This window comes from Amblyomma americanum, chromosome 9, assembly GCF_052857255.1.
Source record: "Amblyomma americanum isolate KBUSLIRL-KWMA chromosome 9, ASM5285725v1, whole genome shotgun sequence".
Lineage (NCBI taxonomy): Eukaryota > Metazoa > Arthropoda > Arachnida > Ixodida > Ixodidae > Amblyomma > Amblyomma americanum.
In genome coordinates, this window is record NC_135505.1 from 84,455,754 (window position 1) to 84,478,103 (window position 22,350).

The window sequence follows — 22,350 nt, forward strand, 5'->3', positions numbered from 1 at the left end:
CTGAGGATTTCCAGAAAAATATTGACACGTAGATGAATACCTGGGCAGATGCCTCAAGGGCGAACCCCAGTGAATCAGGAAACAACGTTGTCTGAGAACGGCTCGAATGTTCAAGCCGGCACTTTTTCTTTTTCCGGACTCCTAATCATTTTCATCTCGAGCGCTTACGGAATCAGCCTCGCCCCCCTCCCCCAAGTTCCCCCTTCAGAAAAGATAAACCACATAGAAAAAGAAATATAGTGGTCGCAACACAAGTCATTGTCATCTAGCACAGTAAGGTGTTAGGCAGACAACGTCGGCCACCCCGGAGTGCGCGCGGCATCATGATAACAGTGACTCATAAAGAATGACTTCAATTTCAGTGTCCCATATATGTCGAATAACTGTGTCGAGTCTAATAACTATAATAAAATATGTCGAATAACTGTGAGCCGCGTCTACTTGCCCAATACAACACAGGTTTCACTCTCTAACCAGATTCAGCAAACCTTAAACGCCAGCTAATTTTTTTTATCCAGCTGAGGCTCAGCTACATCATGTGGTCGGGCAGCAGCCGCTGCGCGGCTGTGGTGCCTCCGCGCAGCGACGGCGAAGAATCGGCTCGGCGGCGCAGCGAATACACGTGATGCGTTGCTATTTTACTTGGTTTACATGATTACTTGCTTCTGGCGTCAAGCTTTTCGGAGCAGAGGTTTCTCGGCCTTGCTGGGCTAGCAAAGCTTTCGCTTTAAAACAAACGGGACTGGGTGAACGGGGAAGCCACACAGGAGGGTAATCAGTGGCAGAAGGTCTTGAAGAAAGTGCGGCGAAGTTGTACGGCGCAGGTTTGGAACGCGATGGCAGGAAAGGTGACGGCGGTGTCGCAGCACTTCTAGCACACGTCGGGACGCAGGGCGAGACAGAGGACTATTGATAAATCGGGTGCTGAAGTAGGCTAGCTCATCTTTGATCATGTCACTCAAATTGGAGGCAGGAGGAGAAAGTTGAAAACTGGCTGCAGACAATGACATGGCGCAATGGAGTTTTCCGCAGAACATGGAGCGAATGATAGTGAGCAAGTCTTCAACAGTAGAGGGGCGAGAATCCCACGTTTCTTGAAGCAGCTTCGGCTGCAGGTCGTCAAAGCGCTGGCAGGTGACGTGAATGTCCTGTATCGAGGAAGGGTTTTGGGCGGCTAGAGCATTGAAGGCGAAGAGCCAATGTGTTTCAGGACATGGCGAACGCGATCGGCTTCAGGCGTGGCCTTCTTCACACGGCGGCAAAAGGCAAGCAGGTACTCAATGTACGCTATATTAGACTCTCCTGGAAGCTATTTTTTTTTACACGGCAGTTCTATCGCCGACGGTCCTAAAGACATGACGAATCTGCGACGTGAAGTGGGACCAGTCGGGAATAGCGTCTTCATGATTGAGAAACAAGGTATTGGCCACATACAACAAATAAAATGAGACATTGGTGAGCTTCATCGAAGAGTCCCAGCGATTGAAAGGGCTTCCGCGGTCGTAGTGTTGCAGCCAGTCTTCAACGTCGTCGCCCCGAAGTCCCGCGAAAACGGGAGGGTCGCTTTAGCAGGTGCTGACCTTTGAAGCGGGCTGGGCTAGCGGCGGTGTTGCAGAGGTTCCAGTCGGTCCCAGGCAGAGGGCTACCGGGGGAAGCGCGGTGAACTCTGTGAGTGACTTGGGCCGACTTGCTCCCACGGGGGTTGGGTCGACCAGACGGTGACCGGAACGGAGCTCCAGATGGCTATGGGGAGGGGCACAGGGGAACCAAAAGCCAGCTCAACCACGTGTGATATTCAGAACGCCCATAGCAGGTTTCATTGCCACCGGCAGCAATGACGTTCGCAACAAAGGCGACGATGGTAGATGATCACGAATACAGACAAATGAAGATGAGGGGTCACGCACAATGTATGTTGCCATGTGTAAGTTGCACCTCGCTACACCCGAGAATATAGTTTTTATGCAGTTATTAAGTGTTTGCCCCTACCACAGTGGACAGGCTGCTATGGATTCATAGGTAGTACGCGGGTCACCTGCTTTTCCGCTCAGAAAACCGACGCCACCGGCGACGCAAGATTTACTGCAGAACGGGAGCCATGACGCACAGGCATACATAGAACGACTGTAATAAACATTCTGTCTTTTGAATACTGTGGTTCAGCCATGTCATTCAAACACATAGAACAGGCTGAGTACATTTGTTATACGACCTTATTCACATAGCAATATCAGAAATAACAAATCATTGCCACGAGAAACAAAAAAAAGATAAACATGCAAAACCAAGGGAAGGATTGCAAAGTAATGCCACTTTTTTGCAGGCCCATTTAGTTAGCATTGGTCCTAACTACGCTAAAATTTTCGTCACTTTTCAGAGCGCTGCTCTTAAGCACTCGTTCGCGGCTCAAGCCTCGTTGCCGCCATTGTGTAACTAAGCTAAACACAAATATACAAAAATAAGTATAGCCCGCGAGTGGGATCCGAACCTGCTGCGCTGTGAACACAGCAGCTTCGCTTGTCACTGCACGACAGCAGTAGGCTATCACCACTTTTTTTAAAGGACGTATTTATTATAATGATGCGATCTTCTGTGTAGGTTCGCTATCTACAAACATTAAGAAAGCAGCTGTAAATCAATACGCCTAACCAACGAAGCACGATAAAAGAGTCAATGCACAGCACACAGCTGATACATCTTAATACGACACATACAAGCCACAAAGAACTAGATAAATACCAATGAACAGCACAGCACTAAGAATGAGTGCCACTCCGTTTCAAACACGTTCTGAGTACACAATTCTTTAGAAGCACAATCATTCTACTGAAATGGTTTCAGCAGATACAACAGACTCACAATGCGGATTCACCATGCGTGTTTTCCGCAGGCTGTGTAATCCACTTAAAAATAACATATCTAACCGTTCATCAGCAAATGCAAGTGCAGTGAGATATCGTACAGAACAAGGGGCGTCAAACTTTCTTTCATTTTCAATGTCCTTTGCATGATGTACCAGAAGAGTACGTCATCTTTCCAATTCATGAAACAATGCTCAATAGTTCTAGGGGCATCGCAAAGGCGGCAATTCACCGTAGACTCAAAAATACCCTTTTTCTCCTGCCTTCCTTTAATCGCTCATTCCGCAGTCAGTAACTTATCGAAAATACTTTTGCACATGGCGAGATGTGCTTTTTACGTACATTTTGACTACGTCACGGCCCTTTAAACCAAAATAAGCAAAGCGATACATTAGGGGAGGGAGGAGGATACTGTATAAGTCCTTGTACAACCGTTGCTGTTATGCCCAAAAAAAGAAACTCAGGGGGAAACAAACAAGTAGAAAACGTCATGCACGTCATACATCAATCGCCACAAACACGGGCGATCAGAAGTATTAATGTGCACAATGAGGCTCGGTAAAGCATGAACAAAATTTACTTGCAAGTTTGCACACATTTTTGGGTGAGTAGCGTCCCGAAAAATGCAACGTGAAACAACCTGTCGGTATTATCGGTTTACTAAACCCAGGCCACCAGTGCTTACAGGCCGGAAAAGGTTGTCACGCCTCATTGATTCAAAGGACGAATCCCACAGAAAAGTTATAAAACTCTGTGCTTATGCTGGAATGAATACTTTGAGCACATGATAAAGTTTAGTGGCGAGAAAGAGATGGCATGCGGTTGCCCGGTCGAAAATCGAGAGACCGTGGGGCAAAAAGTCTGAGCATAGTGCGGAAGATTTGGCACATGGTCTCTCCAGTGATGGGCATTGTGCTTATAGGCCCTCTAAGGAACTTCAAGGTACTTTGGTAGCGTACGTGTCCATTGCATGCCACCATATTCGGCAGGTGTCATTCCCCACATATCAAGCCAGAGAGAGCAACTCTTAGAGCGATTAATCTGTGCTGATGACCCTGATTCAAACTCCTCCGCTAAACGAATAACCTCACTGATTATTGGCTTATCAGCACAGAAAAACCCGCGGTCATCCGCACTGGCTGATACCTCCTGTTCATGATCCATTATATTAATACCACTGACGGCTGCACTGTCAATAACACTTCGACAAAGTGGCTCCAATTGTAATAAGAACAGGAATTCGGATATTTGGCAACCATGTTTCACACAGGAATGAATACCTACTGGTTGTGAGAGACATCCATTAAAAATCAAGCATGTGGAACAGTTTTTGTAACAAAGGCATATCCCAGTAGAAAGAATTCAACCAAAATTGACGAGATTTAGAAAAGAAAAAAATTGAATGAGACACCCGTTCGAACGCGTTTGCCAGGCCAATTTGCAGCAGTACTAATTGTTTATGAGATTCACTGCAATACTTCAACGCCGAGCGCGCTACATGTAGATTAGACTATACTGACAGCCCCTCAAGCCGCATGTTTGATGAGGCTGAATCAAAGTAGACACTGCAACCTGTATCCAATTTGGGACTACATTAGCAAAACTCTTATAATCAACATTAAAAAGCGTGATAGTTCTGTAGCCATCTACAAATAGTACTTTTTTCTTATCTTTAGTTTTTGATATTAAGGCAGTATGACTTTTGCTAAATGACTTTGGCAAAAATTAAGATCAATACTGGTCACAAAACTTTAGCATAGGACAGGGGATATCACAGGTTTAAATGTCTTGTAAAATTCCCCTGAGAGGCCTTCATGTCTCGGAATTTTCGAAAGTGGTAATCAATCAATTGCACCTCTTATTCACCCAAGATTACAAGAGAACTTATCGGGCACTCATCCTCGGAAAGCGGCGAAATCATAGACACCCACAGCGCTACATGAACATCGTCAGCAATGCTTGAAGCGGCAGCAAAAGTGAAGTGTAGTTATTTTGAAAGCTCGGTAATCATTTCATTTCTACTTGGGACCAGGGCACCACGCAGTAGAGCTCCGAGACGCGCTTGGCATTCACGTGGCGACGCTCATCAAGCAACACCTCACTAGTTGACTCCTCAGAGTGGAAAGCACGATTGCTGTGGGATCGTACATGGGCCGCCCGAAAGCGTTCTGCATCTAAACTTTTAAGGTTACCCTTGAAAGTTGCAATTTCCGCAGTCTGTAATCCTGGAGCCTCGAATTCAAGTTCCTGCAACTTATCAAGGCTCTGAAGCAGCCTTTTCTCCTCGCCATGCTTTAAGCAAGACCTCATTGAGCCGATATCAATGGCTAGGGTACGAAGTTTTGTTTATACTTTACCCAGTCGGACTCTCATGCTCAAAAAATATTCCAAAAGCTGTCCTCATTTGCTACTTAAAGTCCTCCTCATTTAGAAACGGGGAATTAACCATCCATAGTGCCCACTGGGGCTGAAACCTGGGAGAGGCACCTTCTCCAATCCGCGCAATGCCCATGGCATGATGAAAGAAAGAAACAGGAGAGACGCTGTTACTGCATTCAAGCTCAAGTCTCGCCGTTAAAAGCCAAAGACTGAGAAATCTCCTCAGCGTCCAGATCGAGGAGAAATGGTGACAGCTCTAAGGAAGTCTCACCTTCCAGATTCGCGCCCGACATCACGATCACGGATGATGGACTCATCTGCACGTTGGTCACCATGGCAAACGTCCAGCAGTTGATTGTCGCAACAATTAACTAATGTGGGCTCCGATCTAGGCAGAAACAGATACAGATATAGTTGCCCCGATTGTTTATGGGCAGTCGGCTAGGCATTGTTGGTGTTCAAGAGACTAAGAACGAAAGTGAATTGGATGCAGACGTAATCCTGCGGCTCTTCATCATCATCATCATCATCATAATCATCACCAGCCTGACTACACTCACTGCAGGGAAAAGGACTCTCCCATGTGTCTCCAATTGACCCTGTCCTTCGCCAACTGCATCAACCCCATGCCTGCAAACTTCTTAATTTCATCCGCCCAACTAACCTTCTGCCGCCTCCTGGTACACTTACTTCCTCTTGGAATCTACTCCGTTACCCTTAAGGACAAGCGGTTATATTGCCTTCGCATCACATGCCCCGCTCAAGCCCATTTTTTCCTCGTGATTTCGCCAAAGATGTCATTAACACGCATTTGTTCCCTCACCCACTCTGCCCGCTTCCGGTCTCTTAACGTTACACCTATCGTTTTTCTTTCCATGGCTCGTTGTGTTGTCCTTAAGTTAAGATGTACCCTTTCCGTTAGCCTCCACGTTTCTGCCCCGTAGGTGAGTACCGGTAAGACAAAAGCTGTTGTACACTTTCCTCTTGAGGGATATTGGTAAACTGCCATTCATGATCTGAGAGAACCTGCCATATGCGCTCCACCCATTCTTATCCTTCTAATTACTTTTTTCTCATGATCTGGATAAGCTGTCACTACTTGCCCTTAGTACACGTGATACTTTACCTCTTCCAGACCCTCGCTACTAATTGTGAACTGCTGTTTCCTTGCAAAACTGTTAAACATTACTTTGGTTTTCCGCATGTTAATTTTTAGACCCATCGTTCTGCTCTGCCGGTCTAACTCATTGATCATGATTTGCAGTTCACCTCCTGACTGACTCAGCAAGGCATTGTCATCAGCGAAACGCAGATTTTTTAGGCATTTCTCCTTAACTCTTATTTCCATCTGTTCCCAATTCAGGCCTCGGAATACCTCCTGTAAACAGGCGGTGAATAGCATTGGCAAGATCGTGTCTCCTTGCCTGACACTCTTCCTAATTCTAATGTTATTGCTGAATTTATAGAGGACTATGGAAGCTGTGCATTTTCTATATATATATATATATATATATATATATATATATAGGAAGCCAACAGTCACCGAAATCAAGGTGCATAGGGGAATGTTTCTTTTTTTTAATATCTAGTGCCAATCAATTAGTTTTTTTTAATATATATATATATATATATATATTCCAGTATTTTGATATAAGGCTGTTCTACACCCTGATTTACAACGTGATTACAAAATGCCTGTATGACTGTTGAGGTTTGCACTGAGTCGAATGCTTTCTCGTAATCAATGAAGGCTATATATAGGGATTGGTAATATTCTGCGCATTTCTCTATCACCTGATTGACAGTGTGAATATGATCTATTATGGAATATTCTTTACGAAAGCTTGCCTGATTGTTTGGTTGATTAAAGTCTAAGGTTGCCCTGACTCTGTTAGCGATTACCTTAGTAAATACCTTGTAGGCAATGAACAGCAAGTTGATCGGTCTGTAATTTTTAAACTCCATCGCATCTCCTTTCTAATGAATTAAGATAATATTTGCGTTCTTCTAAGCTTCTGGTACGGTCGAGGTCATAAAGCATTGCGTATACAGGGCGGCTAGTCTAAAATGTATGTCTGTCGCGCTGAGTAAGCCTTTAGGAGGGCTGCTTGCTTTTCCGCAAATAGAGTATCTCTGTTTCTGACTTCATGAATCAGAATGACACAGAAGAGCACCTGATATGCTGCTACTTACGGCTGCATGGCGAATCTTGGAGGTTCGTTAACGTATGCGCTTCCAATAATCGGGTGCAACGAGCAGTTTTCTTTCCATGTTTCAGTTTTCTAGACTGTGATCAGTATGTGGTACTCAAGGGCGACTGAATAAAACTGCGCGTGCGCCCCACGCGACCCAAAAGGCCCTAGCGAAAACACCGATACGAGGCCTGATATTTTATCGGCTATCACTTACAACGCAGGCTTAATTAATGCCAGATTGTCGTCCGTGGTCACATTTATTAGAGCAGCCTCGCATTCTCGTCTGGATTGAATCTAGAACTCGCCCAGATAGGACTTCGTCTAAACTGTGGGATTTATGTTTTCGCAGATCTCCTTGAAAGGCGCATTTCGCGTGATGTCATGCCTCTGTTTAAGTAAGCTATCGCCGCAGCTGATCATGCCTCGTGTTAACCTGCAACACACTTTTGCACTGTGTATTGCACATCTTCGTTTGCTTCAACTGATGCTGCTATCGTTCTAATATACAGGCTCGCGCGCTGTGGTATAAACATCGTCTTTATGAACTGCTACAGCTATCGAACTAGCGTCTTCGCCAGACGTCTGAGCAAAGGAAAACAATAAACGTAGAGCGACTGAAACACCGGCAGAGCTGAGCTCAAATTTTGCATTAGGGAGAATCGTAATCGCCCGTAAGATTTTTTTTACGTTCTACCTTCAGCTTCTTGAACAAACAGCGCGAACAAAGACGAGCACAAAAGACAAGAAAGCGAACGACACGGCGCTGACTAACAACTGAGGGTTTATTGCTGATCACACAAGTATAAATACATGAATGTCGGCAATGAGGGAAAGGTTTACAAAGTGCAAAAACCAAAAACAAAACGTAAATGTGACAACAGCAACATAAGCACGCTAGAAATCAGCAGAGATTATCAACCCCCAGGAGTGACAGCTGTTTTTGCAGAAGTGTTAGCGAAGGGGTACTTATACATGCATTTCCCTGCTTGAATATGTTGTATGCCTCGATAATTTCCCTCGCAGTTTTTTCCCGATTTTTGGCAATGACCTTGGTTTCATGATATAGCCAAGGTCATTGCCAAAAATCGGGAAAAAACTGCGAGGGAAATTATCGAGGCATACAACATATTCAAGCAGGGAAATGCATGTATAAGTACCCCTTCGCTAACACTTCTGCAAAAAGAGCTGTCACTCCTGGGGGTTGATAATCTCTGCTGATTTCTAGCGTGCTTATGTTGCTGTTGTCACATTTACGTTTTGTTTTTGGTTTTTTGCACTTTGTAAACCTTTCCCTCATTGCCGACATTCATGTATTTATACTTGTGTGATCAGCAATAAACCCTCAGTTGTTAGTCAGCGCCGTGTCGTTCGCTTTCTTGTCTTTTGTGCTCGTCTTTGTTCGCGCTGTTTGTTCAAGATGCTTAACCAACTAGCCCGCCAAAACGTGTCTACCTTCAGACTGTCCTAAAGACTCAGAAAACAATGACAGAGCTTCGGAACAAGCACGAAAGTTATCAATTTCTCTTTAAACCCACTGTTACGCCATTCTGTAGCGTTCTTCTTCGCATCTACACTCCAGCCAATTTTCCTGTATGGCGGAGAAAACAAACCTCCTTAAATATTTGACCAGCAAAGACGGACGCCTAATTTTAACAAATAAACAATACGTTATTCCATGAGGTTTTGTCGTGCGTAAATTGAGGGCTGTATTAATTTGCCCCTATTTAGACTTATTTCTTGTTCACAAGGGCTCAGTGCGGATTTTTTCTCTCTCCTTGAGCAGCGCGTCTCCCAGTCGTAGTGCTCATTGCATCAGAATAGCCGGCTGAGTTCAATACCCAACAATTCAAACACTAGGAGGAGTTACGTAATAAAAAGTCCCGTTTTCCTTACAGCTTCCTATATAACTTGCTGCTGATGAACACTTGCTGAAGCCATCGTATTCAATAGCTGACCTTTAAGGCTAGCTTCGGTCAAGTTGCTTCACAATTGGTTCTAAGCAAGACAACTGCTATGCTGTGGCTAAGGCTACAGTTCTGCTACATCCACCTTTCTTACGTAAAGTTAAAACAACGCCCATATTGCTTGGTGCTCTGAGGACCTATTATACCTTACAGAGAACTGGCTGATTGGGTAAAATCTTCATTTTAGGTGTGACGTGATTCACTTCGGCGATAAATGCGCAGTGCTCAAATTTAACTGTCATGTTGTTTTCTTTCACGCAGTATATCGTTGCTTTTTCTAAAGTGCAAACTAGACGACACCTTTACAATTCTTAATACTCTCGAACAGAAATAAACATTTCGCTTCCTTCCGCAAGGAAACCAATTGTACGCTGTGCGTATCGTTAATATAACCACAACAAACACTTATATCTGATTTTTTATTATTTATTGCAGAATGAGAGGCAATACTTGCTGGGCGGTGCTATCTAAAACACGCATGTTTAGCGCAGGCAAGTACCCCGGTACGCAGCTGACACTTCTTGCACGGTGCAAACAACTATATCCCAACAAACAAAATGTTACAGCTGCATTGGTAAGTTCTCTAGGAAATAATCTAGGATTTCTATACTTGCACTGATATTACCAAGTGCGGGCGGAGGCTCAACACACTACGAACCTCGCAGAGAACGCTCGCACAGACCTGAGCTAGTAATTTAAGATCTTTAATATTGACCGGAACTGGTGCAGCGCCACTTTTTAGGACTTTTGTCACGTGAATGGTTGCAGCAGCTTTTTTCTGCGCACTTATGTATCACGTTCTACGCACATGAATTGACAGCCTCTTTTATTTTGGCAGCAAGTGGAACAGAATTTATACAAGTTTCATATTAAAGCCACTGCATCAAATGTGCATATTACGTTTACATAGTGGGCACACATTCACCTCAAATAAAAGGAGCAGCTATGCGACGCCTGGAAGAACAACCATGCTTAAGGTTGTAGCTAACGCTTATTGACTGGCGAACTACAACCTTTGTCCGTATAAAGTTCCGAGACTAATTCCATTAAAAAAATGCGTTTAACATTGAAATAATTTGTGCAGCACACCTTCGAAATAGACTCCCTTGTAGTCTGTACACAGCTTTCAACCCTTTTTGAGGTCTTCGAAACAGTTGGAAAACGCTTCTTTGGCAGGGCTGTCAACTCCTTTGTCCTAGCATCTTGAATGGCCTCCACGCTCCAAATCTAGCGACCTCCTAAGGCTCTCTTCACACGAGGAAACAGGAACAAATCGCATAAGGAGAGGTCAGGCGAGCATGGCGAATGGGGAAGTACAGTAATGGTGTGCTTGGCGAGAAATTTTGTCATGCTGAGAGCAGTGTGCGGCCTTGCGTTATCGCGGATGAGGCTCCATTGTCCAGATGTCCATGACTCAGGGCGACGGCGTCGCAGTGTATCACGCATGTTTTGGAGCACGCAGATATAAAACTGCTGATTCACCGTCTGCCCTTGTGGGACGAACTTGTGTTGTATGACACCTCTGGAATCGAAAAAACTTTCAGCATCGTCTTTGTATTGGTCTTCTGTCGCCGCACCTTTCTCGATGCCGGAGAGCTTGTGGACCGCCATTGGGCCCTCTGCCTCTTTGTTGGAGGATCGTATTGAAAACACCATGTTTCGTCTTCAGCATTGATGCTGTCAACGAATGCAGCAGCATCCTTCTCTGCCTCTCTGCCTCATAGAGCAAGTCAGCGCACTCTGATGCGCGCGTGTCCTTCTGGTCCTGTGTGAGGGAGTACGGCCAAAGTCTGGCATTCAGTTTTCGTTTCCCCAAGCTCTCACGCCAAATTTGGGGGCATGTTGTCTTGCTAATGTCGAGAGCATCTGATAGCATTCGGACTGTAATGGTGCGGTCTTGCTGTATGATTTTCCTGATCCGAGCCACGTTGTTTTCATTCCGTGAGGTTAAAGGGTCGTCTGCGACCGCCGTTATCCCCCAAAGGTACCTCTTGTGCCACTCAAAAACTCGCGCCCGCGATATTGTCTCTTTGCAGTAAGCGTCCCGAAGGAGCTCATACGTCTGTGTGGCTGTCTTGCCAAGCTTCACACAGAATTTTATGTTTACACGCTGTTCCAGGTGGAAGTCCATCTCTCCACATTCACTCACAGTAGAATGCGCAGACGACTAGTGACAACCTAGATGGATGGATGGATACGGCTGAACCCTTTAAATCGGGTGGTGGCTGAAGCCACCTAGCCATAACTTATGAAATATTACTCTTGTCTTGAATTTAGCCACCAATCAGATAGTGGCATCTATCGGCTGCCACGACAATTAATATAAATAGCTCATGTTAGCCCCAAAAGATGACACTACACATACACAGCAACATTTGCTCTTGAGAATTATTTCTAAAGAACAAAATAAATCCGTCTCGAAACTTGACGGACAAAGGTTGTACAAAGCTGCCATAAAGCGCACCTTCTTCTTTTCGGTGATATACTCTGACGGCCCTCTGTGCCAGAGGGTTGGATTAGATTAGGGGTATGGGCAATATAAGGGTAAAGAAATCGCGTCACCGAATAATTTCCTAAAATCTCACGAATGTATTTAAAAACTGCTGCAGTTTCTCCTCACGAAAGGTGACCAAATTGCCTTATAAATATTGAATGGAAGTGTTGGCTCAGAGGCTTAAGCACCCACCTCCACCTTTGTGTTCGGCAGGCGCAAGGTGTGATATCTAGTGCCGAAGGATTCCTGCCGGTTTTCAATCAGTGCAAGCATTCTAATGCGCAGGTCATTGGCTTCCTTGCTGTTAAATGCCTGGAAAAATCAGAGCGTAATTCAGCCTTCTGCGGACAAAAGCTGCTATGGCGCTCATTAACAAAAGAAGACCTTGTGCCATCACAAATAAAAATGTTAGAATCACTACCTGAAAAAAATGCATTTAATATTAATATTCTTTGTTTTTAATGTATGCAGATAAGTTCACTGGTCTTTATTCTTGCAAACTGAAGATATCATAATTCCTTGCTGCAAAGAAGCAAAATAGTTTCTTAGTTTGTACCGCTTTAAAATAATCACGTTTTAGAAATTGATGAACAGTTGTTCTGATTATACATATGAGTGTATATCATGGCACACATCATAAATGTTTCTTCAGCGCATGGCATGACATAAAACTCAGGGTATTGCAAGCATTTCTATTCATTGAGTAGTTCATCGTTCGATACGCCATGTGCCAGCCTGTTCATTTTACAAACTTCATTGTCCCGCTGAAGGCAGGGGGGCTGAAGCGTCTTCTCGTTCATGCTTGTCAACCCGCAAATGAACCTGGTAACAGGAGGGGCTAAGTTACCATTACTTTTTTTCCACTTGCTCGCCTCGACTCATGCTATCCCCAAGTGCGGATGTGCGGTCGCCTAAATTACCTAATACCGGGCCAGAAGCTTCTTATAGAGCCTGCTATTCAAACGATCATGCAGTAAAAATTGCCAAGGTGTGATTGCTTCTCTCACAATTTCCTGGATGTCTATATTCGGAACCTTTAACATTTGGAGTGAAGTTCGACATACCGGTGCTAATTGCTGAAACCGTTTGTCGAGTCGAGGTACTTGAAACAACATTCAAATACTCAAAAGGGTTTGTTGCTGACGTAGGTGCTTTTTAGACATCGAGGAATAAGTGGCGCTTGCAGACTGGGACAGTGAATTAAAAACAGCACACACAAATCGCCCTGGACTTAAAACTTTATTCCTGAAAAGTTCAATCCGCGCCTTTTATGTCCCAGAGAGGCAGAAACGCATACGCGCATTTAATGGCGGAGGTATAAGCAGGAGGCCTACAAAACCTAAGAACGGGTGTCCGTTAATTGATAGCCTGGAACGTTTATCAACCCAACAAAACTGAACTAATAAATGTGACAACAAAATCACGAGAAAGCGTAGCCACAGCATGGTCAACTACCACGGCTCTCAGAACAAGCAAAAACTATTAGGAATGCATATATGAAGACAAGATAAAAGGTAAACGACTGTGATAAAAAAAAAACACGACGAATAAACGTGGCCAAGGAGGAGTAAATAAGTGCCAACAACTATCACGGCTATGGCAATAACAAAGCTGAAAACAGTTAACGGCGGAATTAACCGGCTAAAAACAGTTAAGAAGGCATATGAGAGACTAATTGACAGGGCCAAAAAGATTAGCTGAGCGCTTAAAATTGGACAACAAACAAACCCAGGCTAACGTCACAGGACAGAAAAATTATGTTAATTCGAAGATATATGAAATTCCTTTTTCCAAATGGGCTACTGAGGGCGTACTAACGCAGACATCTTTCAGGTTGCCAATTTTGGAAGCCTGAATTACTTCACGTATTTAGGTGTGGCATGAAAATGATTAAAGCTTTAGTAAATTAAGACTGTCGGGTCGCAGCAAAAGTGAAACGCCAGTATAAAATATAAGGATGTAAATAAACTAAATGCACTCAAGACTTAATTGAAATCATCTGCTGGAAATCGAACCTACCACCCATGGGTTGCCAATGATACATGCGCTACCCGCATGCCCTTGAGGCATGTTCATTGGGACTGATTGAAGGGAGGTCTTGTCTGCCTTGTGGTGCACCATATCGTCTAGTGTGCTTCTAATCTATGCTAATAAGAGCGCGTAATCAGAAAAAGGCATTAATTAGGAGATGAAGTGTCAAATAACCGTTCACATCGTCGTGCCATGCTTGTAAGGCGAAGCTTAACTGTCCCGTAATTTTTGCATACTTCAACGTATTTTCGGGCTCCCTCAGCTGGCAGCTGTGCCTCTTCATCCATGGTCATCGTCTCTCGCAATCTTTTCTGCGGATATCATTTCCTCTCCTCTTTCTACAAGACTTTACTACGGCGCATAACTCCTTGCAATCTGCTCTTGAGCCCGTAAGCAACTGCCCCTTCTTTCAAGTATGCTTCACATGTCGTTCTTGCTTTAGACGTCGACGAAAGCGTCCCGTCTCCCGCTCCAGTTAGTGCACCGTGAGCACCGAAAACACCAGTTCCTCTATGATAGCACGCATATACAGCAGTATCATCATTTGAAGCAAAGGTCTTTATTGATTATACGGTTTCATTTGCAATGAACTGACCAGCAAAAGGTTCTCGCATCTGCAGGAGAAGTTATGTTGATTTCAAAACGCCAGTGCTGCATATTTTTTTATTTTTTAGGTTTTACGGAACAATCATGAGTGCAAAGTACAATGCGAGCATCGTGAGTATGGCGTAATTTACCAGAATCATCAGTGGTATCGTGTGATCCGAAAATATCGCCGTGACCTGGAGGCGCTCGACTACACTTCCTGCGGAGAAGAAAAGGTAATGATTCACAAGGAACAGCACCTTATGAACTCATTGAAACTCAACGAGAATTCTTAAGTCGTTCCAGCCTTGTATACAATGCTTTGGTCTGAGTGAAGGACGGAGCTTTTTACTAAAAGAATAACTCACTTCAGTCTCTGAGTAAGCAGCTTTAAAACTGAAAATTAACGCTGCCTCTTTTAATAATAAAATTTCGTTTCATCATCCTGAGCTTAATAGTGGACCGTGTCAATAATGCCGGATTGTAACCGCAATCTTAATTTTGAACCATAGCGAAAAATACGTCTTGAGAAATAGCACAACATAGATATGCCGCAGGTTCTTGACGCAGTCATCGGAGATTCCCAGCAGAGCAAAAAAAATGCGAAAGTTAATTACCATGAACATCAGTGCTGGCAAGAGCACATTTGGAGAACCTAATTAAAATCTGCTTGAGGCTCTGCGACAAACATGAACGCCAATTTGTGTGCTTCAGAGAGAATCCCATTGAGATAACACTGTCCAGTCAGCATAAAAAATGCACACTAGGCTATTACTGTAAACCGCTGGAACAGCTGCAATGGGGCGCTCAAAGAGGCACGCGATGCTCATAAGGCGCCACCCAACAATTGCAAACGAAGTGGCCATTCTTTTGGTTCTTTTACTTTATTGGTTTCTTTTATATTTGTGGCATTTCAACATTTTTTTTTATGTCTGCCTGGGGTATCATAATCTTTGTGTCCCTGCAAAAGCATTTTCCTCGCAGCGTAACTGCTTATAGATGTTTGCAAAAAAAATCGATTCAGTGTTACAGGCAACAAAAAAAAATCACACGCTTTTGGCCCTTCTTGGGGCCAAGTGGCGACAGAGCTACACCCCCGTCAGAGCAACTTCCTTGAGAAGGCCCACTCACTGTGCGTCTGACGTGGTCGATGCGTACACTTTATCGGGCACTAACAATATTCGAATATATATATATATATATATATATATATATATATATATATATATATATATATATATATATATATATATATATATATATATATATATATATATATATATATATATATATATATATATATATATATATATATATATATATAACGCGCCCGCCATTTCCGTTACCTAGTCTGCTATTAGCTTAACGAGGGTCTCGGTTCTGGCCGTCTTGATGCCACAGGTAGCATAAGAGGGCTCTCGCGCAGTTTCTGCCCTCGCCGTTAGATGACATTCCACGTCACAATCGCGGTAATACAGGACGTGCTACGTCCGCCGCTATGGACGAGGGTGGAGCTGGTGAACACTCTCAAGGTTCGCTTACACCCAGTAAACATAAAGACCCATGTGAGCAGCAAAGTGAACAGCTGTCGCCGTAGCTCAGTTCGTAGAGCACCGGACACGATATTCGGTGGTCGTGGGTTCGGATCCCACCGGCGGCATGGTTGTTTTTTCTACTGCTTTATAAGTAATTTTCTTTAAGCGTTAGATTAAGTATTGTTATCTCACTGATATATATGTATATATATATATATATATATATATATATATATATATATATATATATATATATATATATATATATATATATATATATATATATATATATATATATTCTTTGTTCCCAGAGACAAGCTGCTAAATTTTCTTTTTTTTTCACACACAGTTACTACGATGATAGCTTCGTACAAAATACCGTAAACTCGCCAAATATAGAGTTGAATGAGAAGGTTGCCACTTCTGTTAAAGTAACAGAGCAAGAAACACCAGAATACGCATGGCTCATGTTTTATACCTCGTGTTGTCGGTAGCTTATTGCGCTGTTCTGTGCAGTTAAGAATACCTTAAGGTAGTATTGATATTTTAGCGATTTTGGACGAAACGCAGTATTTTCGGGAGAAGAGTCTTTGCAGTCGTGATTTTCTATGACTTTTAGGGGAAAATTTCATTTGCGACTTCTTTCAGTTTTCTCAAAGTGCTGATAACATTCCGCGTAGCTTAAAGTTGGAAATAATTGGCAGCTTCTGTGAGGCCGATGTGGGAAGCCCTTGTGAATCCGACGTCGTGACCGCAGCTTGGGCCAGTATAGGCTCAGTTTGAGCAGCCAACCGATCGCCCCCATCTGGCTCATCAAGGAGCGATGGTGGTCGCCCATGAGGCCCCTCTTTAGGTTCCTAACTCGAGTCTGTGCAAAAACATTTGGGCAACTCGCTAAACTATGCATTCGATGCTGAACTGTGTCGATGTAGGCTAACCCCGCTATATGGCGGAAGTTTTGTTAACTGTTTATTCCTTTCAATACCAGTATGAGACACATACAGGTTTGACAGTGGGCAGTTAAACTTAGGTTTGCTGATACGCTCCCCACAAGGAGCCGAGGTAAGTCGCAGACGAGCTGAAACCTCTTAACTGCCGCGTTGGGCCGAAAATCACGTGCAATGTGGTGGACAAGGCACTGGGAAAATGTAGACAAACCACGCCTTCCAGTGGGGTCTACGTCGGCATTCCTTGGGAACACACGTGTGATCGAGTGTGGCGCCCGTCCAATGGAAAACCCACTGAATTTTTTTTTTTTTGAAAGAGATGGTCAAGAGGCTTCGTGGTCTCCTTAATGCGTTCACAGCTGAGTGACTGTGATCTCAGCGTAGCATCCTTGTGAAGTGCCGCCTCTAGTGCTGCATACACTAAGGTTGTTTCCGCTTAATGACCGTGGCTAATGAAGCTGCGAACGTGTAAATTTCTAAATTAAGTCGTTTATAGTTCTTGCACTTTCTCACTTACGTTAGTCACTTACAGACGTATATAAAAAACTAGTCAATGAAAGCAACGCCTTCACATTAAGATTCAGGCATGTCGGCTTGTTCTCCTCAGCTACGATAGATATATTGGAAACAAAACGGCTACATTACGCCAGAAGCCTAGTTTGGTCACGGAGAGTGTTTTTTATAAAGACCGCCCACATTTACGTTCACTATGTCTTAAGGATTCCGACAAACAACCGAGAATCGGAGCCTGCAGAAATTACGACCTTTTTGTAGATCGAACAGCGGTTTTTCGCAGACCGCATATATTAGGGCTTCCCAAGGTTCTGCCCGCCACGTTGCCCACATTTACTTTCAATCTTCCCTGAATTCCCAACAACGAACCGATGCAGACAAGAATTAGGCATAGCGGCTTATCAGCTAAGACGGACCAACTGTAAAACTGCGTCAGCAGGCTCATTTGTGCTTGGCTAGGATTTTCCTTGCAAGTCTCTCACGAATTTACAAGAAATTAATGCAGGCAGCATGCAGTGATTGCGAGCTTTAACAAGTGCTGCACCTATTGTAGAGCATACAACACGGCAATCGATTGGTAGCACTGTCTGACTTGCTGAGGCTATGCCTTCATAAAGCCCACATTTACTTTCAATCTGGCCTCATCTGCCTGGAGAGGTGCTGACACAAGTATCATTTAGGCATGACATATTTTTGGCCCCGCCTCATCCGATGTGAGACCTTAACTTCATTCAGATGGGCTACGCCATATAAGCTTCCTGGGGTTTATTCCGAATAGAACTCGCACCTTTCTCTAGTCTACCCTCATAAATCAAATAGAAGACTATGCTGTTTGGATGTGGGAATGCGCCTTCAGCTCGTTTTTCCAGTACTAGTGTGGGCCACATGTGAGACCTACCGAAAATATATACTACTGAAGGCTGAAGTAGATGTTTCAGGGACTATCGCAGTCTAAAATGTCGGTTTGGCCTTCATATGGGCACATCATACTGTTTTACCAGGCATTTATTAGGTCAGGCATACCAAGAATTCCTGATAAAGTGTAATTTACAAAGCAGCTCTTTTTTCACATTTACAGGTGTGCATTCAAGGGGTGTGCAGACCGCGACCTACTCGAAAGACGAAAACCTCTTCTCACCCAAAGTAGACTTAATTATAGCGCACCATAAAAACATTTGGCGCAGCTCCAGTAAATACAAAATTCCCTGAGTCGAATTATAACTTTTTCTCCAAATAAAACATTGAAATAAAATCTGATCTGCCATTTATGCAATACAACGGTATCACTCTTTCTTATTGAAGTGAGAAAGGCGAACACGAAATCCTCCAAGTTATTCCCAACTCCGGAAAAAGTTACTTTTCTGGTAACACTGCAACAACATCAACAAAGATGGTCGTCCTGTCTGGGTCCGCGGCGGTGCCTTCGCTTGGGGCTATCCTTCAGTTTGTATCTTATGATGTCGAATCACGGTATTTTCTCAAGGCGTATTGGATTGTAGCGACCAATCCCTTCTACCTAATCAGGTTTGGTAACCACTTTTATGACCACGTCGAAATCGTCAACCTGGGAAACACTGCGCATAGACACGTCAGGATAGCAGTACAACACGCACCATACCTGCCTCGAGATAAAGAGCATGGTGGGAGGCCAGTACACACGCACTAGGGCTTTCCTGATAGATGCAAATCCCTGTGCCCGGCCATTGTTCACTGCGTCAAGAAAGCAACCTTTACGTCTTCATCGAACTAACTGCGCATTTATAAGGTTCACTTCTGAATTTATTAAACCGCTTTGTTGATGAAACTATAGATTTTTGTGCAGTCGCCTAATTTAAGCACCATAAAACGTTAGCATGAATACATTGAGAATGGCTGTGCTTGCTCTAAATCCGCAGTTCCGTAAGCCAGATATTAGCACCGGGGATGCTGATACCACGTTTTGACGCCTTCTGTGTTGGCCGAGGCGCATAGGCTTTAAACCGAGCGGTATGCCGTGGAACAAGCTGTCATTGCGTAGCTTTTGTTTGGAATCAGGAGTGTCACGCGCGATGTAGCGAAATAATGTAAACAATTCCTTGTCAAGCGGAACGCATGCAGAAGTCGTTTTGCGCTCGTACCAATTTGCGTGGATCAACTGCCTTAGCAGACCGATCCGCCGTCTGACTCCAATGACAGGCAGTTCTTGTGTGAGCGCCCTATGAGCTCGAGAAAAGCAAGCAACATAGGAACATGAAGCATGGGCAGTTTAGGACTTCCTTTCATAAATACCAAACATGTGCGGTTAGGAAGAGACCAGTTAAGGAGGATAGAGGGAGATGGTTGGAAATCGCGAAAACAAGACATACATATATCCTCTATATACAAGGTGTTTCAGTTAGGACTTTCAACAATTTTTAATAACAGTGTTTTTGAGTTAGTAGAGCGTTTTTTGGGCATAGCCTTGTCAGCGGTGTGGTACATCTTATTACAACTGAGACGTGCTAATTACCTGAATGTTTAACTAATATTTATTAATTAAGTTGTAGCTGTTACTTTTGGGCTCATTAATTATTGAGAAATGTGTAACCGCCCATAAGTAATACCCATATCAGTTTTTATTTACAAAACGCGGTTACCCTCGGCGCTATTGTCCAACAAATTCTGGCTACATCGCGATAAAATATATGTGCTTTTGAAAAGCTAGCAGGCAAAACAACCTCTGCAGTCCACGTAGCTCGTCGAAATGGACAAAATTTGTTTGGCCACTGCGCCGAGGGTAACAGGCTTTTGAACATTGTTTCAACGTTGAAAACGACACCGATTGTCTAGTTTTGTCGGCTAAAGAATCCCGCAGAACATTTAACGAGGAAAGAGAACTCTTTGGTTCCATTCTTGGCAAATTGCAGAGCTGCAGGTAATGTTTCTTCTGAGGCCTCTGATCATGTGTGCTGTATGACCTTCAGACCAGACATTTTAATTAGTGCTTAGTGGCTCGGGCTGATTGTACTTCTGCTCTCTGTTGCTACAGATTTTCTAATAAGTTTTTTTTCTCTCTGGTACCGTCGTGGGCACCCTGTTCTATTGCTATCACCATTAGTTCACGAACTGGTAATGCAATCTTATGGTATAGAGGCGCTATTAGAATATTCGCGTGTGATCTCAACTTCGTGGTGCAGCAAACTTCTTATCCAAGATTTTATGAACGCGTCTCTTACGTGCTGAAATGGAGAGCACATATTCTCGTGATGACAACAGTCGTGCGCATGTGTGCGCATTTCTGCTGCATACGTTCTGCTGAAATAAAGAGCTAACTTAAACATTAGTTGTGATTTGGACGTCTCTGCACAGCTGCTGATAGCCATCAGCGCTGAATGTCATTACTTTCAACGAATCTGAACATGTGTGCAAGAGAATGGCAGCTCCCAAATCAAGCCACCGAGGTCAATCCGAATGCTAACGCAAAAACAGCTGTGTTCTAGTAGGAAACACCTATTCATATTTTCAACGGGCCCGCATCACGCAAAAGCTGCCGCTAGAACTTTATGGCTAGCGCAAGCCTAGTTCCTAGATAATAAAGTGTCGTGAATTCAAAGATATCATATATAAAAGGCAGTACATTTTTTTCTCAGAAATGTGGGCACAACAGTCAAAAATTGGAGGACGCTTAAGCTTCGCCTTTAAGAGTGGAACGCTGCAGCGTGTTGCAGCACTGCCAAGAAGTCCACGGGACGATATCGCCCGTTCGGCGTGACGCCTTGCCCGTTAGACTAATCAGTCTGCTACGTACGGAGAAACGGACGCGCGGAGCGGAAAACCAATAGAAGCGCTGTCAGGCGCTTTGCCGAAACGTGCCGGATCCAAGTTGCAGTCGTAGTTCGTAGGCACATCGTTCTCGACAAAGCCGATGCCACGAACGCCAGCATAGCTTCCGCGCCGAACGAACGGGCAGCTAGCCGCAAGCTTCGTGGTGAACATTCTTTTAATGTGCGCTGCGTTGTGCGCCGCTCGCCGCGTGAGTTTTGCGTGCCGGCACGGCCCCACTGGGGCCGAACGAGACGAGCGGGATGGATGGATGGATGTATGGAAGGTAGGATCGTCCCCTTTGAAACGGGGCATTGGTTGTTCCCACTACGCTGTTTTTTTTTCCTTTATTTTTGTTTACTCTGCTGTAAGTTGTTAATACAATTCGCCATTTCCTTTAAAAAAAAAGTCTTCCTACACTTTAAAACTTATGTCACCTCTCTGCTTTTGTGCCCAATCGCTTTTTGCTAATTTCCACCGCAGATTTATTTACATGACTATTGTTATCTCTAAACCCTAAGGCCTCAGGAAGAGTGACTGTGCCTGCATCAACATTGGGATGGATACCATCGCATTTTAGGATGAGGTGTTCTATTGTTTCTGCAGATTTACCACACATAGCACATGTGTCATCTTCGCTAAATTTTTTCTGTAGCTCCGCGTTCTAAGACAACCTGACCTAGCTTCAAAGGGGAGTGCACTGCCTCTTGAGTTATCATAAAACGTTTCCTTCCTGATCTGTGTTTTCCAGCATCGATATAGTTCTACACTATGCTCCTTTTCCATTGAACCTATCCAATTTTTACCTTCGACGTTTTTAACCTGTCGTTTAATGCTCTTTCTTTCTCCTTCCTCGTCTCTGGCAAACTTACTGGCCAGCTTTCTAATTCGTTTCCGCCACTGTGTGTCAAAGCTATTTCTGTACAGGGATTTAAATACCTTAGCTGCCCACCTGTTATCATCCAGTTTCCTCAGACGTTCTTCGTATAGTACTTTACTCCGAGCTTCCCGTGCTTCGAACGTTGCCCCGCCCGTATTCCCCTGTACTGCCTCGTTTGCGGTTTTC

The 22,350-nt window shown here is 44.0% G+C and overlaps 1 protein-coding gene across 1 annotated transcript in view; it reads left to right on the forward strand.

The window, feature by feature from the left end:
- LOC144105561 (venom metalloproteinase antarease TserMP_A-like) overlaps window positions 1-18,780 on the forward strand; it is a 77,794-nt gene extending 59,014 nt beyond the window's left edge. The window contains exons 11-13 of the mRNA XM_077638679.1: window positions 9,835-9,973; window positions 14,599-14,745; window positions 18,583-18,780. Of these exons, the coding sequence (XP_077494805.1) occupies window positions 9,835-9,973; window positions 14,599-14,745; window positions 18,583-18,651 (355 nt within the window). The 3' untranslated portion in view covers window positions 18,652-18,780. The remainder of the gene's footprint in view (window positions 1-9,834; window positions 9,974-14,598; window positions 14,746-18,582) is intronic.
- The last annotated feature ends 3,570 nt before the right edge of the window (window positions 18,781-22,350 follow it).